The sequence below is a fragment of the Myxine glutinosa genome, chromosome 14 (assembly GCF_964187855.1).
Source record: "Myxine glutinosa chromosome 14, kmMyxGlut1.1, whole genome shotgun sequence".
NCBI lineage: Eukaryota > Metazoa > Chordata > Myxini > Myxiniformes > Myxinidae > Myxine > Myxine glutinosa.
The window spans coordinates 40,853,457-40,870,742 of NC_136274.1; the positions used below are offsets into that span (position 1 = coordinate 40,853,457).

General features: G+C 43.7%; 1 protein-coding gene across 2 annotated transcripts in view; it reads right to left on the reverse strand.

The window, feature by feature from the left end:
* Nucleotides 1-575: 575 nt before the first annotated feature.
* The window catches only part of LOC137439653 (TBC1 domain family member 4), an 80,133-nt gene continuing 63,422 nt past the window's right edge, over nucleotides 576-17,286 (reverse strand). The window contains exons 8-24 of one of the 2 annotated variants that reach the window (XM_068135616.2): nucleotides 16,623-16,755; nucleotides 16,323-16,414; nucleotides 15,954-16,064; nucleotides 15,694-15,819; nucleotides 15,208-15,279; nucleotides 14,632-14,766; nucleotides 10,506-10,624; nucleotides 8,867-8,955; nucleotides 7,070-7,399; nucleotides 6,810-6,953; nucleotides 6,128-6,286; nucleotides 4,201-4,316; nucleotides 3,930-4,058; nucleotides 3,626-3,785; nucleotides 3,317-3,486; nucleotides 2,995-3,168; nucleotides 576-1,901 (exon numbers count right to left, since the gene is read on the reverse strand). In XM_068135616.2, the coding sequence (XP_067991717.2) occupies nucleotides 1,701-1,901; nucleotides 2,995-3,168; nucleotides 3,317-3,486; nucleotides 3,626-3,785; nucleotides 3,930-4,058; nucleotides 4,201-4,316; nucleotides 6,128-6,286; nucleotides 6,810-6,953; nucleotides 7,070-7,399; nucleotides 8,867-8,955; nucleotides 10,506-10,624; nucleotides 14,632-14,766; nucleotides 15,208-15,279; nucleotides 15,694-15,819; nucleotides 15,954-16,064; nucleotides 16,323-16,414; nucleotides 16,623-16,755 (2,460 nt within the window). In that variant the 3' untranslated portion in view covers nucleotides 576-1,700. The remainder of the gene's footprint in view (nucleotides 1,902-2,994; nucleotides 3,169-3,316; nucleotides 3,487-3,625; nucleotides 3,786-3,929; nucleotides 4,059-4,200; nucleotides 4,317-6,127; nucleotides 6,287-6,809; nucleotides 6,954-7,069; nucleotides 7,400-8,866; nucleotides 8,956-10,505; nucleotides 10,625-14,631; nucleotides 14,767-15,207; nucleotides 15,280-15,693; nucleotides 15,820-15,953; nucleotides 16,065-16,322; nucleotides 16,415-16,622; nucleotides 16,756-17,286) is intronic. The other variant, XM_068135617.2, reaches the window with a different exon arrangement.

The following is a 17,286-nucleotide window of genomic DNA, read 5'->3' on the forward strand; positions in this document are numbered from 1 at the left end:
GGATTATTTGTCCCGCCTGACCCCCCGCCTCGTACGCCCTTGCCTCCACCAGGCTGAACAGTTTAAGTCTTGTATCCCACTGATAGGCCGGATCTGGATTCAGACCTGAACCAAAATCTAATCATTTCGTCCTTGTCACACATGCAACCTCTTCTCCTCCAAATTTCGATATCCTGTTCACAGACAGAGAGACAAACAGACAAGGGTGAAAACATAACCTCCATCTATCTTCGGTGCCAGAGGTAATACAGTAAAATACCTTAAATGCTAATTTCTCCGCCATGAATAATAGTGATAAAAGTGAAGCGAATGTTTCAGACATTACCCTTCGTCGGAGCCAAAGAGAAAGGCTATTCTCTCTGGATAAGGCCTGAAAAACGTCAGCGTTACTTTTATTCATGGTGGTTGAAATACCATAGGGCATCTTACATCTCCTTTAAACAATCTTGTTCGGCTCAGCAAAACAGCTCGATATTCTTATAAGAATAAAGTAATATTAATTAATTGCTACAAGCACAAACTCAGCATACAGGAAGTGTTTGTTTATGTTTGACATTTCGTTCCAGCCAGAAAGGGACATTCAGAACATCTTTAATGACAACAGTAGAATTACTGTGTCTGCAAAGACAAGGGAAGTCAAGTGCTGTGCTGAGATCTGGAGTTTCTCCATTTGGAGGCAAAATATATAATTCAAAAATATTATCTCTTTTCTGACGCAAGGCGAGTCGGATGCTCACATTACAACATCGAGTGCTTTGTCATCAAATCCCTCATGCCAGGCCGAAGGAGGACGACTGAGATGGCTGCTGGAATATAATTAGCAAATTAAAATCGAATACATCTGTGAACAGTTTGTATGATAAAATAATGGCGTGAATTAAAAAAAAAAATCATTTCTTACAAGCAGCTTTAGGATGGATGGTTTGCATTTTTCTCGGAATTTTACTCATTTTATCTTTCATCTGCTCCATCCTCACTTTTTCATCAACCTCATTTGTCTCATATTCTTATGAAGGCCTCACCTACGCATTATGCAGTGCAGTTAAAAAGCCGTCCCCCGCCAAAAACTAAAACCGAAGGAATGAATGGTCAATAGTGTCAGCTAAACTTTGGCATCAATGTTAGCTATTTCCTTTCCAGTTTCCCGCCAGTATCACACATTTTATCAGCACGGCTGAGTTTCCTGATATCATTGAAATGGAAAAGAAATGTAGAAATGTTTTCCGATGTAGAAAATAGGGCAAAACGGAGAAGGCTAACCCCCACTCTAGCAAGGAAAATGGCCTTAAAATGCCTGTTGTTGTTGTTGTTGTTGTTGTATTGAAATGGAAAATACTTTTTTTGGCTCCGAAGCATTTAGGAAAGGGGAGAAAAACCTGTTTCAATTCCCCCTCATGAGTGACCTCTTTACAAAAGGATTTTCTTTCCTCCAAATCCATTTCATTGCCAGTACAATTTTTATCTTGCTTACATCATAGCAGTTTAGAAATGAAAGTGATGCTGCATGTTTGGCCTGACGGTGGTGTTGGCGAAGTGGAATTGACTACACGACTCGGCGGTCATTTTGTCATGACAAGTGCAGCGTGTTGCATTCAAGTGTTTTTCAAAGCTTCTCAAGCCGTCGTCTTCAGTTTTGCAGGCAATGCTAGCTAAATCTCAACACCAACTTTAAAAGGTTAATCGTCACTCTCCTCGACGATTCAACTCACTCCCTCCACGGCCTGCTCATCTTTCTCATCTTCATCGCCTTCGTTCAAAACGTGGTTTACTCCTTCAGTTGGCAGGACCTCCTCTGGACCACGATGCTTCTGCACCTCACAAGTATTCTTTTCCAGCAGCACATTACTCTCCTCAAGCCGGAAGAGTTCCTGCTCGAGGTGGTACACTCGACTCCTCATAACCTGTTTGGTCGCAACAGAGTGAAAGGGAGTGACTGATGTCAATATATATATTATTTGTGTTTGAACGGGATAAACAGTCATCCCCTGCGAAAGATTATTTTAATTAACAATGTAAAAAATAAACCGGAATTGTAAATTAATCAGCCAAGCAAGAATATCCAATAGAGACAGGTAAACACAAAGAAGCTTAACACACACATCCTAAGCCAAAAAGAGGAAAATTAAAAACATTCAAAACTAGAACGCCACTCAGTAGAGCGCATACTCCCGCCGTGGGTGGCCACTGCTGAGCCCTATCTCCCAATGGTAAAAAAAATCCTTCAAAAAATTCCTGGATCCGGAATAATATCCTGGGCTTCACCAAAAACTAATCAATTCTTCCTTATCCCAAGGGCAATCATCCCACCAACTTTCATCCAAATCCGTTCAGAACATTTCCAGATATCTTGTTCACAAACACACGAACACACACACAGACGGACACGATCGAATGCATTACTCCCATATAAATGAACAGGATTATAACTAATTAATTGATATACTGTATGTGGGAGAATTACATGCCCAGACCAGGAAATGAACCCAGGTCCTCTGGAAAACCGCACTAGTGCTCTGCCATCTGAGCTATCTGGGCGACCCTGACTGAACATGCAATTTTCCCACACATATGATTGCCACTCTCTTTCCGTCAATGCTTCCGGGGCACTCGCTGCCAACCATAGGAGCACCAAAGGCCTGAACGCGAGAGGGTCTTCCTCCAATGGGGGAACAAATCCGTATCCGCTATTACAAATACCACTGGGGGCGTAGAAACACAATTAAATAAATGAACAGGATTATAACTAATTAATTGACATATGTGGGAAAATTACACGCGTAGACCAGGAATCGAACCCAGGTCCCTGTATCTGGGGGAGGGATCGCAGAACATTTGTCCTGTGACGGGCTGAAACAAAACGACCTTTTACATTTTAATCGGACAATTTTACAGCGATGATGACGAACGGAAACCGTTAGGTTTATACAAGGTCTACCTGTGATTATGGGTTTTCTGTAACACACGGTGATTATTGAACAAGATCAAAATACCTACCTGTAAGTCAGAAATCAACTCGATGTGCTTCCTACACAGATTTTCGTAAGCCGCTGCAAGTCCCTCGCTTCCCACTGCCTTGGTATGTCTGCTGTTTGTGGGCAGTTCCTCACACAATACACGAAATTCTACTTCATAGGCCTGCAGCTTGCGGGAGATGTCCGTCTCTGATATCTGTGTCACAAGGTTATGTAGTAATGACATTTGGTTACATTGATGTCATCCTTCAAGCTCGTATCAAATAGAAAACAAATCTAGACATCTCCAACCATTTCAAGACGACCTATCAGCAATGAAAACCTCACAAAGCGAACCTGCCCACCTGTGCCAACACCCACTTGAGATGATCGGTGTCCAGTAGAGGGAGCGAGTTCTTGAGGAAGTCTGTGATACTCTCAAAGCTATCCTGCTGCATAATCTCTGCCTGTTGTCTCACCACCAGTCCTTGTGCAACCTTGAATGTCACCTCTGCCCCTTGCAGGAACACAAAGTCTGTACAGGAAGAGTGACAAGTGAGGTTCGTCTCAACATTCGTCATTGAAAGTCCACCAGACTGGTGTTGGCGAGTCACATTACCAACACAAGTAACCTGAATGACAGCCGTATTGCAAGAGTGGAGGTGCAAACTCACCGAATATGCGAGAGACGAAGCCGAGAGGAAACTGCGATGCAAAGAGAGTGATGAACCAGGGAGTAGCATAGAGACACGGGCCAACCTCGTGGTTGAATAAGTGCAGGTACAAAGAACCATTGTGGTCAAAGAGTAGGCGAGACAACTGGAACATCTCCACCTTTGGGAACGTGTGTCAGTGCATACCCAACATTAAGAAGAAGCCTGTCTAGCAAGGGTTCCATCTTGCAACTGGAGATCATGGAAAGAAGAATAGAGAGTTGAATGAAAGTACTTCAGGTGCAGTGGAAACTCGCCGATATACCTGAAGAGCAGACATGTCAGGCCGGTAGCGGCGGCGTAGGCCGAGGTCGAACATGAGGAACTTGAGCTGCTCGAACGCCAGTTCTTCAGGCAAGTGAAGTAACAGGACACCAGCCACAAAGCTTAGGCCCTGTGGAATAAATCGCACATTGTCATTCCTCAAGTAATGTATTGGTAATTTTGCTTTTCATGTACCAAGTGTTTACCCTTTGTTGTTCATCATTCTTCAAACCATGAGAACACCTTTGGATGCCTTTCCCGAGGACACATACCTGGCAGTAACCGACTTCGGGGTCAAGCAGAGAGTAGGCCTTTAGGATGTTGTACAAAGAGAGTTGGCCAGAGCCCAGGTGAGCAGAGAAGTAGGGATGATTTGGGAATGTACGTCCTGCAAAGCAATGGCGCAACAGCCAGTAAAGGCAAATGTCTCAATAATTTTTATAAAGATGGCCAAGTTCGACTTTTGTGGGTCCACAAATGGCTGTGCAACATCACATGCTCAATGAAAGCATCAACAACCTTAAATGTTCGTCATTAAATTTGGATAAGATGAACTGCCTTTATTTAAAAAAAGAAAGCCACTTCAGTAGATCTAAAAAAGTCAGATAGGGAAAAAGAAAAACCACTGCCATCCTATGTATGTAGAGAGTAGTAGTAGCAGCAGTCGTAGTAAAGCAGGGCTGGCAGGACAGCCTAAGTCCTGGAGGTATGCAGACTCGTCTAGGAGTTGTCTAGCTTGGGTCGGAAACTTGGCCCAACTCTAAAATGTTCATCCGAGTGTCTCACAGGCACGGCGAGGCATCAATATGTGGGCCGTCCCGTGGATGGATGTTAAACTGGACGTCCCATCTACTGGCATTAGTTAGTGGATGTGAAACAGGGCCGGCACCAGACTATTTTGCACCCGAGGCAAGGCCAGCTACTTGCATCCCCTCCCCCCCCCCCAATTTTTTTTTTTGCCAACTTCGATTATTAAAAACAGATGTTTTGTTGAAAAAATAAAAAGCAGAAAACTTGAAACTGCTGAATTTATTTTAAATTGCAAGAATAAGTACCGTAAGATGCCAGCAGCACCAATATTAAAGGCGCAATATCCATTAATATGGCAGTGGCCATTTTAGTGGCAGTGGCCAAGTTGATCCGTTCGAATCTCACATCAGCAAACAATTAAATCTCCCGTTTTCCTGACGATGATCAATCCATGTGCCCAACGACGAAATGGCGGCAGCGTTTTGAACATGCCAGATGTGACGTACGGGAGAAGGCGCATGGGAGCAGGCTACGTCAGTTTCAAACAGGATGTGACGTATGCCACGAAGCGTACATGCTTAAAATTAATCACTTACACTATTATGAACAATGAACTATTATATTTTCCTTTTATTATGTTTTTTCTTAAAACAATAATTTGTATAAAACTGTGACCCTTTAAGGTTCAGTAATGCACCCCTCTGATGTCTGCGCCCCAGGCGGCTGCCTAGTTGGCCTAATGGTAGTGCCGGCCCTGATGTGAAAGATCCCATGATGGCTTCCATGAAGAGTGGGCAAGCTATCACCAGCACCTTGAACAAATAACAAATTTCTGCCCTGAATAACAGTTGGAAGGCAATGGCAAACCACCTAGTACAATCCAGTTGGTTTGCCATTGCCTTGCAGCTTAGATGGCATAATGGTTAGATCATGCTCTCTGAATCTGGGAGATCGCTCCATAAAACAGTATGGCACATATCATGAGTAGTAAAGCTACACAAAACAAATGTTTTGCCTGAAACACAAGATAATTAAAGGAAAATTAATAAAAACATACAGCAAGGTAACCAAAATAAATTGGGAATAAATCAATAATGACAAAGACAACACACAGAAACCTGTCTGAAAGAAGGTGGCAGCTGGTTTGTCCCTATCCTCAAACAGTCAATGCCAAAAATTGCTGATGTAAACTTATTTTCTTTCACCAAAAGTACCGTACCGCAAACTGATTTTCTGAAATAACAGTACATGAATGGTCTGTGCAAACCATGTCTGCATCGTCTCTCTATAAATCAGAGGTCCAACATGATAATCCGACTACCTGTGCAGCGCAATACATCCTCTAGTGTTTAAAAAGAAATGTGCAGTTTGTTAAAGCCATGACGATAAAATGCAACACAGAAAGGTGTGACGTGTGAGCAATAATGCAAAGGACAAGTCATGCAGTACCCAAATCGATGATTATGGCATGTTGCTGTGTGGTAAGTTGGCGAAGCAGTTGTTTGTACGGCGTGCTCGGTGCACGGTGCTGCATGGAGATGCGATGGCGCAAGCGATGCTGTTCTGCCAGGAAGCACCATACCTTACCACGGCGCTTCTGTGGTACTCCTGCAGAACAAATCAACCATGGAAATGGGTTTAAAAGTTATTTGCTGGTACTTCCAGCAACATCTTTCTCATTAGCATATCTGTGATTAGAGATAACAAGGAACTTTGGTAAAGGAGGACTTTCGGCCCATCATGCCTGTGCTACATTAACATCATATCTATATGATCACCCATCCACAAGCAAACTACCTCCAAGTCCTGCCATACATCCCTGTACCCCTCTATCCCCTCTATCTCAGGTGTGCTGGCGTACTCTTCTTGACCGACACCGTGGGATCTTTAACATCGACCAACTAATGCTAGCAGAGGGGACACACCACTTAATGTCCATCCAAGGGATGGTGCACTTGATGCGTCACCGTACCTATGAAGCACGAATCTGATAATGCATAGTCGGACATCACCGTATAATCAAGCACAGACTAGACAGCCCAAAGGTAAGTACGCCACCTCTACACCATTCTGTCAGACATTTTCCCTATTTTCTCATGAACCTTAGTCATATACAACACCAACAGCACACCTTGTGCAAGTATGGCTTGCACTTTTTCCACATCACATTTGATCTTTGATATGCTGGGTGTTGCAAGCAGCCGATCCCAAACAGCTGCGACCTGCTCATGGCAATCAATCACCTCATCATAGATTGGAGGGACAGCGACATCACCTGTGGCAACCGAAACAGCAAAACATTGAAGCTGATTAGAGCCATTGCAATTGTTCGTGGAGATCCACAGATGTGTGTGCCAGGCCACGTATGTTGTTCAAAAGTCCCAATCTGACCTGAAATCTCAGATTCCATTTTGTCGTTTTGTTCCCTCTGTTCCGAGTCTCCAGCCTCGTTGATCTCCGGCTCATTGGCACCACGAGGTTTTGCTTCGAGATTGTCCGTGTCCATTTTCGATGAGCCTTCAGCCTTGGACAACACCTCACGAGGACTTTCATCTTCCCCACCTTTTGCTTTCTCCATGCTCAAATCAAAATCTGGGCAATTGGGGTTATGTCCATGATAAAATGTGGTCAGACTGTCCCCCTCCTCCTGCCCACTTAGGATGGATGAGGAGTTTTCTGCAGAGGTAAATGCACAGGAGTCAAAGGAACTGTCCACATCATCTGTATAGAAAGAAGAAATCAAAATATGATTAAGCTAATTCATAACCCAAAGCATTCTCAAAGTAAAAAAACATTTTCCATACATTTGAACTCCCATCGTTGGTATACTTTCATACTGCAAGAAAATAAGTGATAAACTCAATGCCAATCGTGTCTCTCACCTATGATGACAGGTGTAGTCAAATAGGGTTGGGTGATATCTCGATATTAACGACGCGATAAAATATTGAAAAAATATCGTCAACGCGATGCTATGTTTCTCAAACTGACGATATATCGACACATTCAATAATGGAAAAGTGGTTTGCGGTATCGTAAATCGTTTGTGGTATTTGCGGTATCGTCCCATCTCAGTTGCCAGTTCTCCTGCCTCATCATCAGGGTCTTCCATTGAGGATCCTGAGCCTGTGCTTGAGGAGGAGTTGGACTATTTGCACCGGTACAATCACCATGTCTAAACTCTGACTCAGACCCCATGCAGGAGAGCTTATATCAAGATGGTGAAGCACGCATACAAAAAGCGCTGCCCCCATGGCAGCTCATAAACTTTCTGCCCTCAGAAAGACAAATACCATAGTCAATCACCAAAGTAATCCCCTCCATCGCGGTCGATGCATATTTTCAACCACCCATGTGCCCATCATGAACATAATAAACAACTTTAAAAGAAATAGATAAGCATGTGACGGTTTGAGTCTGTGGAGGCCTAGCCTGGTGCTAGACGTAATGCCGTAATAACGTCCCAGGAAAAAGAGTGTGACTGGCAGATGGACGGACAGAGACATCCGGAGACTTTAATATACAGTATAGATGAAGTCCGATGTCGGGCCACAGTGGCTTCTCCGCCACTCTGCAAAAGTACAATTAATGTTCAAAAATACCCATTATGACTTTGTATTTGTATGACATTGACACTAACACTGCTTTCAATGAGAGCACACAAAAATGTTTACATAACTTTCAGGACAGATCCTACTTGGCGATAAACAGCTATATCTTCAAACTATTGCACAGTTGATCATCATTAGGGTTATATAAACATCAGCAGTGTGTATGTACCCCCCAAGACCCAGCTATCGCCGCCGGGTGGTCGCACTTTGTTAGCGTAGGGATTGCGCAAAGACGATATATCGATAGATCGTCGATATTTGGAGGGACGATTAATTAATCGACGAGCAAAAATATCAATATTGCCCCGTCCTATAGCAAACAACCATCACTGATTGGCTGCAGCGGTTTGCAAATGAGAAACCAAATGTTGCCTTGCCAATTTAGAGCAAGGCCTAAGGCATGCATTACAACTACAGAGTACTGAAGAGCTTGGCAGGTCAAAGGCCTACCAGGATGCTTTATATAAATTTTCAAAATGGAGGTGAAACCAAATGGCTGTTTTAAATATGGAATTCAATTTGGATTGGATGTACTTTCCTAACCATCGACTGAGCAAAGGATCACTACCCCGCTCACCACAGAATGTAGCACTCGGCTGGAGGTTCCCTGATGTCACCTGCAGGAAGATCTTCTTGCGCCACGAAGCAGGCCGCAGACTTGGTTTCCTGGGCAAGGCAGGTACGGTCATTTCACCCGCCAACGTAGGTTTAAAAACAAACTCCTAAATGGCAATCTTTAAAGAATAGATCCCATCATAGCAAAGCAAATAAAAATGAAGGGATGGGTCATCGGGACACAAGGTTTGTAGAATACCTCAAAAAACTGGGATCCAGGTTAAAATCTTACATATTGTCTCCTAATGTCCGAATGAAAGTGAAAGTATACTCGTCTCCTGATATCTTTTCTAATAGCTTTGCCGTTAAACATTCACAATCTTATTATCTTACCCATTAAATCAGGGTGGGTTGTGGAAGGCAAGACCACATTGACCTTACCTAATCGAAACTTAATGAACTATTCCCTTCGTTTCAGAATTCACATTTGAACAAATCCACAAAAAATCCGAAATAAAAAGGAAAATTTAATTCCCCACCCTCTTAACATCTTTACCAGGTGTTCATCGGGAGAGAAGATGGCACACAAAAAGAAACAAAGGGGCAATTTAACTTTTTCAAATATGAACCCCATCTGATTGACCATGTCCCCCCTGTGGATGACATCTGGTCCAGCTCGTCAGTGGAGCCAAAACCAAATTGGAAAATCGACCCTAACCAATTTCACGGCCTATATGCCCTCCAGAGCACACATGAAGTCGCACGTGACCGAAAGGAGCATTCAACATTCAGTTTGCATTTATTTCTATCATTCAGTTTATCAATTACAACATTTCTATCCTAGCAAGGCCATGGATTCACAATTACTTGCATGGTGGCATCAACTATCTTGGAAGCCAGGAGGTCCTACAATGAGGTCAAAACAAAGTCCCGACTCAAGGGAAATCCCGGGCTGCCCATCCATCTCACCTCCCAGCCCCCCCCCCCCCCCCAGAACTGCAACAGCTCCCTTTTGCTGTATCCTTGCCGGAAGGGGTCGCTTATTGTCCTTCCACTCCCTTCCCTGCTCACCACGGGTCCTCATTCCCCATGACTGAGTGATCCTAGCCCTCCTCTCGACGAATTTCACTCCGTTACTCGCTGCGCTGCTTGGGGGTGAGGCAACAACCCAATTCTCTCTCTCTCCTGTAATGCGAAGCACACTTTCCTGTCTAATGCCTAAGCCAACTATACCACCTCCCCTAGCATACGTAACAACAGGACAACCTCACTCTGATGGGTCCCTGACTACAGAATTGTTTTTGAACCTACTCAAACACATGGACCACGCTAACTTAACATTCTAGCTAATTTGTACAACCTCTGAGGTAACAATGTGTATAGTCAGCAGTTCTTTAGGATATCAAATTTGGAAGAAAAAAAAATCATAAATGCAAGGTTCCTACAAGATATTCGACCTATTAGACTCATCAAAAGAATATGTATTAGACCCGATAACTTGGAAGAATCCTGTGAGTCTTCAGATTTAGTATCAGTTTGTAGGCGTCTCTGAGAAAGACGAGTAATAATTTTTGGTGGGGAGAAGAAAAATCGCAGCATGAACAATGGCCTTCCAACTTGGAAGGCAAATAAATACGTGCACTGGTGGACCCCAAACTTACACTGCACTTTGAGTCGTGGCAGTCTGTGCATTACCACGCTGGCGCACCTTCGCATGAGATGCCTGCCGATGCGTCTGTGTCTCACTGGCAAGATCTCCTCGCCTTAGGGCCGCCATTGCCTGCAGGAGCAAAAACATGCTCGTAAATAATTTCATGCACAGAATGCATAACAGAATAACGGAATCCATTTCTTGATCAATGTGGATCAATGGACGTTGTGATTGAAGCACCGATAAATGTACACAAATAGATGCATCAATATATGTCTGATTTTTCATTACTTACGTCTTTTATTCTACTTCTATTTTACAAAACAAGTATTCGTTTTCTCAAAGAAATTTCAATGCAGTGAATCTGCTACATCATACCAGGAAAAGGCAGGCCGGGTTGGGTCAGTATCTTATCGAGATCACAAATTCTCGTTTGTACAATTAACAATGTCATACAATTCTCCTTTTACAGCATCTTGTATTCTGTTCAGCCCAGTCAAAAGTAGACTTTTGATGAAATGTTTGCCATGCTGGATGACATCACAGTATTCTCCCTGGGCGGTGCTTCAAGAACAACTGACATACAATGTTGTTGCAGTAGTCGTAGCAGTAGCAGTATGGTCCTCCCATCTTATAAAATGCCATTCCATCCCATCATCCATCCTTGACGGGTACATCTGTCCGCTAGCAAGTAAATGCCAGAGCAAAGTCGATGGCGCCATAGCAAAACCCCACTCTTCCCTCTAAAAGCAAGGTTGAAAGATGGCGTAAAGTCCACCCAAGAATGACCTAATATCAAATATCATTGAGTTATACTTGGAGGGTCATTGAGTTAAAAAAAAAAATCAGTTTTTGACTCCTGTGTCCCCAAAGCCTCCACTCACTGAGACATGAATCAGAGGTCAAATCCCCCAAAAAATCGATACATATTTCATACGTCCCCCAATGTTAATTGCATGTACAAAGTTAAATTAAAAATAGTTTAAAATATATTTTAAAATAGTTTTAAACATACAGTGCATTCAGAAAGTATTCAGACCCCTTCACTTTTTTCACATTTTGTAATGTTGCAGCCTTATGCTGAAATCGTTTAAATTCATTTTTTCCCTCATCAATCTACACTCAATACCCCATAATGACAAAGAGAAAACAGGATTTTAGAACATTTTGCAAATTTATTAAAAAGAAAAAAATGAAATATCACATTGACATAAGTATTCATACCCTTTGCTATGACACTTGAAATTTAGCTCAGATGCCTCCCATTTCTCTTGATCATCTTTGAGATGTTTCTACACCTCGATTGAAGTCCACCTGTGGTAAATTCATTTGATTGGACATGATTTGGAAAGGCACACACCTGTCTATATAAGGTCTCACAGCTGACAATGCATATCAGAGCAAAAACCAAGCCATGAGGTCGAAGGAACTGCCTGCAGAGCTCAGAGACAGGATTGTGTCGAGGCACAGATCTGGGTAAGCCCACAAAACAAGTCTCTGCTGCATTGAAGGTTCCCAAGAGCACAGTGGCCTCCATAATTCTTAAATGAAAGAAGTTTGGAACAGCCAGAACTCTTCCTAGAGCTGGCCGCCCGGCCAAACTGAGCAATCGGGGGAGAAGGGCCTTCGTAAGAGAGGTGACCAAGAACCCGATGGTCACTCTGGCTGAGCTCCAGAGATCCTGTGTGGAGATGGGAGAAACTTCCAGAAGGACAACCATCACTGCAACACTGCATGGATCGGGCTTTATGGCAGAATGGCCAGACGGAGGCCTCTCCTCAGTGAAAGACACATGAAAGCCCGCTTGGAGTTTGCAGAAAAGCACCTCAAGGACTATCAGACTGAGAAACAAGATTCTATGGTCTGACGAAACCAAGATTGAACTGTTTGGCTTCCGTCTGGTCACTTCCAGGTCAACTCCATCTAGTGGGTGGATAGCAGAGGTAATGCACTGTGTGGTCGGCGATGCTTATCACTCCCGGTAAGGTGCAGCAGTAGCTGTCTTGGACACCTTACTGGCAGTTCTCCACTGATGGTATGGAGTTGCATAATTACTGGTATATATGCATACATACACATACATGACCTTTTAACCCCAGCCCATGGGGCAGAAGGAAAATTTATTCTGCCCTTGCACCTTTGTGCCATGTGGTGATCATCACTACCAAGTTTGGTGGCTTTCTGCACAACCAATTATGAGGAGATGGCGTGATGAACGGACAGACGGAGCAATTACAATATCCACCCGTTTTTTTTTTCAAAAAGTGTGGGAATAAAATAGAAACTACCTTTGTGCACATATATACCTACACCTCATATATAAGTAACGATTAACACTCACATGCATAAGCAATAGCCTTTTTATAGCAAAATTATGGCATTAGTCTTTTCATGTTATTGGTAACTAGCAAAAGTAACCCTCCCCAGTGAAGGGGAAAAGCTAGCCATGGGGGCGGCAAGAATAACCACAGAAAACGACAGTCAGGCAGTTGTCTGGAGAAATCAATGCATCCTGTAGCCCTCAACTTTACCAAAGGTGACGCTATTCAAACCAACTGCAACAGCCAAGAAGTATACCCCATCATTTTTCCCCAGGGGTTTCCCAGCGGCCAAATGAACCGTTAACCCCAGTAAAACCTGGCCGGTACAACTTTTTACCTGTGTGACAAATTTGGTCCAAATCCATCCGGAGGTGTAGGAGCGTATATGTAACACACAGACACACAGACAGATAGACAGACAGACTGACATTTCTAGTTATAGACATATTTTCATAAATCATGATTAAAATGGAAAAGCTATTGCTATAAATGATTCCAGGATTGTAATGGAAAGAACTTAACCACTGAGCACTGTCTCAATAGGTTTAATCTGAACACAGTTCACTACAGTACACGGCATAATCACTCAACATGATAATAAGCACCGGACGTATCCACACTTGCTGTAACGTCTTAAACCATCAATTTCCTCATCTTCCGCACCGGAAATCGGTGTCGTATTTCCCCGGTGCTTTGATCCTGTCAACTCGCGGCACCTCGGTGACGACTTATCCGCTCCGGATTCGCGGCGCAGACCATTCGATAGCTCAATTGAAGATTCCTCAAATCCAGATTTGCTGCACAACTCACCCGATAGCCCGATCAGGGCGAGGAAAGCACCGTATCGCCCCGGGCTTACCCCCGCCCTACCCCTTTGCCTTCCCAGTACACAAATTATTTGAGCAGTCCATCCGAGCCTCTTCCTCACTGTGACCGCTGCACTCCACACTCGCACCTCTCCCATCCTGACAAAAAAAAATCTTATTACATTTTGGTGAGTACCCCGGTAACTGTTCATTTAATTGTCGATTTATGTATTTCATGTGTGTTCCTTATTAGCCTGGTGTTAGCTTAGCGGTTAGGGTGCCGGCTTGGGATCCGAGGATCCTGGGTTCGAATCCCGGTCGATCGCTAAATTAACGCCAGGGGGGTTGACTCAGCCTGTCATCCTTCCGAGGTCGGCAAATTGAGTACCAGCTTGCTGGGATGAATGATCACGGTGTGTACCCTGATTTAGAATAGGTACACCGCATCCCTGTGCATCGTAAGAGGCGACCAAGGTTTGGCGTCAGGAAGGGCATCCGGCCATAAAAACATTGCCTCAAACAGGGAACCATGATTGTCATGGGGCCCGTAAGGCTAACCCCCGCTCTGGCGGGGAAAATGGCCTTAAAACGATCATTCATTCATCATTCATATTCATGTGTGTTCCTTATTGATTTGTTTAATATTTGTCTCTAATATGTAGATAAGTGACATTAAAGTTATGTTAGGGTGACCGAAAATGTGCCCTGGAAACGCACCTCTTCCCCCCATCCACCATTATCTTGTCTGTTTAACATCGTCTTCATTAACGCTTCACTTTCTGGGAACGTATCCACACTTTTAAATGGAAACTTGCTGTAATGCATTTTAAATGGACAATTATACAATGTATTTTAGAAAATATCACACTTTGCAATTTTTATTTATTTATTCAATTAAACGTCTTAAACCACAGATAAGTCGACAGACAAAATATTATTACTTACAGAAATGATAATCATCATTTTCAGAGTTAGGGGTATTGTGAAATAAGAATTCTAGGCTACTAGCCTGTGGAGAGCTGATGGTATGGGCTCGGCGACGGAAGGGTGGAGGAGACTGCAGCCCACCATGTAGATCTTGTGTCGGAGTTGAGGCCCGTGGCAGAAACGTGGGGGAAACAGGTGGTGACGCCCCGTGAAGATCCTAGGGCAAGCAGTGCGAAATGACGAGATTAAAGGAAATGCCTTATCATGTGAGCTTCACTTTCAAACATCAGGCTAGCTGTTGCAGCCTAACAAGTGAAATCCAGGCATAGTGGTGGCCTAGTGATAAGGTCACTGAACCAGTGAACCAGTATCCCAGAGGTTGGGGGTTCCCTTCCATTGTTAGACGGTTCTTCTGAATGACTGCGGGTCCTACCCTTCTCCACTTCCCACTTTATTTTTGTAAAGAAGCATTCTAACAACAACAACAACAACAACAAATAGCATTTTCTAAAATCACAAGCCCAGATAAGTTGGTTAGGCAAGGCCATTATAGATTACAAATGTGAGATTCTCAATCCTCCAGCAAGCCTATTATTAGTGGAGAGATCAGCAGAAAATGCGGAGCTTGAATTCAGCGAATGCAGCCACCTGCACCCACCTCAGTTCGACTGCTTCGCCTCTCCTTGAAAACTTCAAAGTTTTCACCACTGCCCAGGCGGCTCATGACGCCCTGTGCAAAAATGCAAGTTCACAAGAGGAATGATTAAAATCATTATAACAATGATGATAGTTATGGAAATGCATTGCTCTTGAAACCTCCTTGATGAAAATAGTCGCCTGGGTAGCCAAGACGAAGATTTACAATTTATTTTCCAAATATGAGCCATTTTTGCAAAAAATATATAGATAATCCATCCAACAAAACATTGTTCTTCAGTCAATGTCAGTTGGTTCTATGCATCAGTGGATAATTTTCGTTTTTTATGGTGGGCATAGATGGTTTTGTTGTCCCATTACGAACGTAACTGAGCACCAGTGCTGGTGATTCATCAACGTGTGTGTCGCTACCCGCAGCCATGTGCTGCATACGAAATAAGAAGCATCAGTACTGGCGATTTGTTTGCGAGGTATTGTGGTGACGAACCCTGTTGAGAATGTTCTCCAGGGAGTTGGTTATGGATTTGCGTGCACGGTTCCGTAGGAAGCCCAGCTTGGACTGACTACTCTGGCTGTTGGAACGAAGTATGGGCGCAGGAACCTGAGAGGGAAGCTGAGCCAGAAACACAATGTGCCGGGTTAGTTATGCTCAACAGAAAAATGATTCATATGGGTGGTGAATTATGCAAAGCAGAGTGGTGAGCAACGTGCTGTGTCTTTTTTCGTGCTCACGGTTTAGTCACAAACCTGCGGGCCTTCCTGCAAGTGCACGTGGACCCTCTGCTTGTTTTCGCACAAAATCCTCAGCACTCCCATCAGGATTTCGTTTTCTTCTGCATCGCTCACAGTCTTCACTTTCTGAGGAGCACATGTTAATGCATGAGCGAAGGAAGCATTTGTACAGCCGTAGCTAAAACCTCAATTGGATTCACCTCTGCCCCTCAATAGCAGACAGAAAAGCAAAATCAGATCTGCATGGAATTGCAGCTTCAAAAGAGCAATTGCCCACAGCCTTTTCAGGGTATCCCAGGTGGTACCGATCAATCAGCATCAACCACCCTCCCCCAACTCCTCCCGACACATTGTTTGTTCAAAGATAAGTCACATCTTAGGCACCTTGAGCTGCTCAAAAACCAAGGCTTGGTCTCCATCACTCAGCAGGGCCAAATGCTTCTGGATAATCAGCTTGGCTTTGAGCGGCTGCAGTCCTGTACGCAGCATATGGAGAAGGTTATTTAAACAAAGATTAGTTGCATAACAAAAGTCAATACATGTTTATCAGGCACATGACAAATATGTACAGTCACTGCCTTTACGATTATCAACGCTTACGAACCACTTCAAAATAGGAATCTTAATGGTCTGCGCCACCGGTGGCGCTATGGGTGCTGACACGCGTGCCAGTTGCAGTCGTACCGTTGATACGTTCGCACAGCCGATGCAGGAAATGCATGGGACAAGCCTCGCAGAGCTGAAGACGTGAAATTCCGGCATGAAGTGCCGCAGCTGTCTGGAAACCCTGACGCATTGTCTGCATCACTTCTTCCACCTGCAGTGATATAAACACAGGTAAGCCGGTTAGTGTACACGTGATACCCAAGATACCTTCCTGGCACTTGTACGTCGTCAAGGACAAAATATACAGGTCTGATAATGTGAGAACTTATTGTGTTGGCGTTGAAGGGGAGAAAGTCTCTCAACAACAGTAATGCAATCACGCCGGAACAAGAGGATGCCATTTCATGCTTTTGAGCGACTTTGCAGCCGTAAACCTTCAGAACAAGTCCCAAATAACCTGTAGGCCTTTTGAAGTGTTCGGGCCACCATGTTGATCATCTTACTATCATTCACCAAATGTCCGTCCGTCTGTTCGAAGGTACCGCAAAAACGGCTCAACCGATCACAACGATATTTTGGGTGGGTATTCCTGGGACCCCTAGAAGTAAAATAGGCAATATTGTTTTTCCAATTTTTCCAAGTTTTCCAATTTTCCAATTTTTCCAAACACGATGGAATAATATTTACCGATATGAACAGTGATGAGGCTTTTGTTGAAATTCTACAAATACTGTTTATTCTA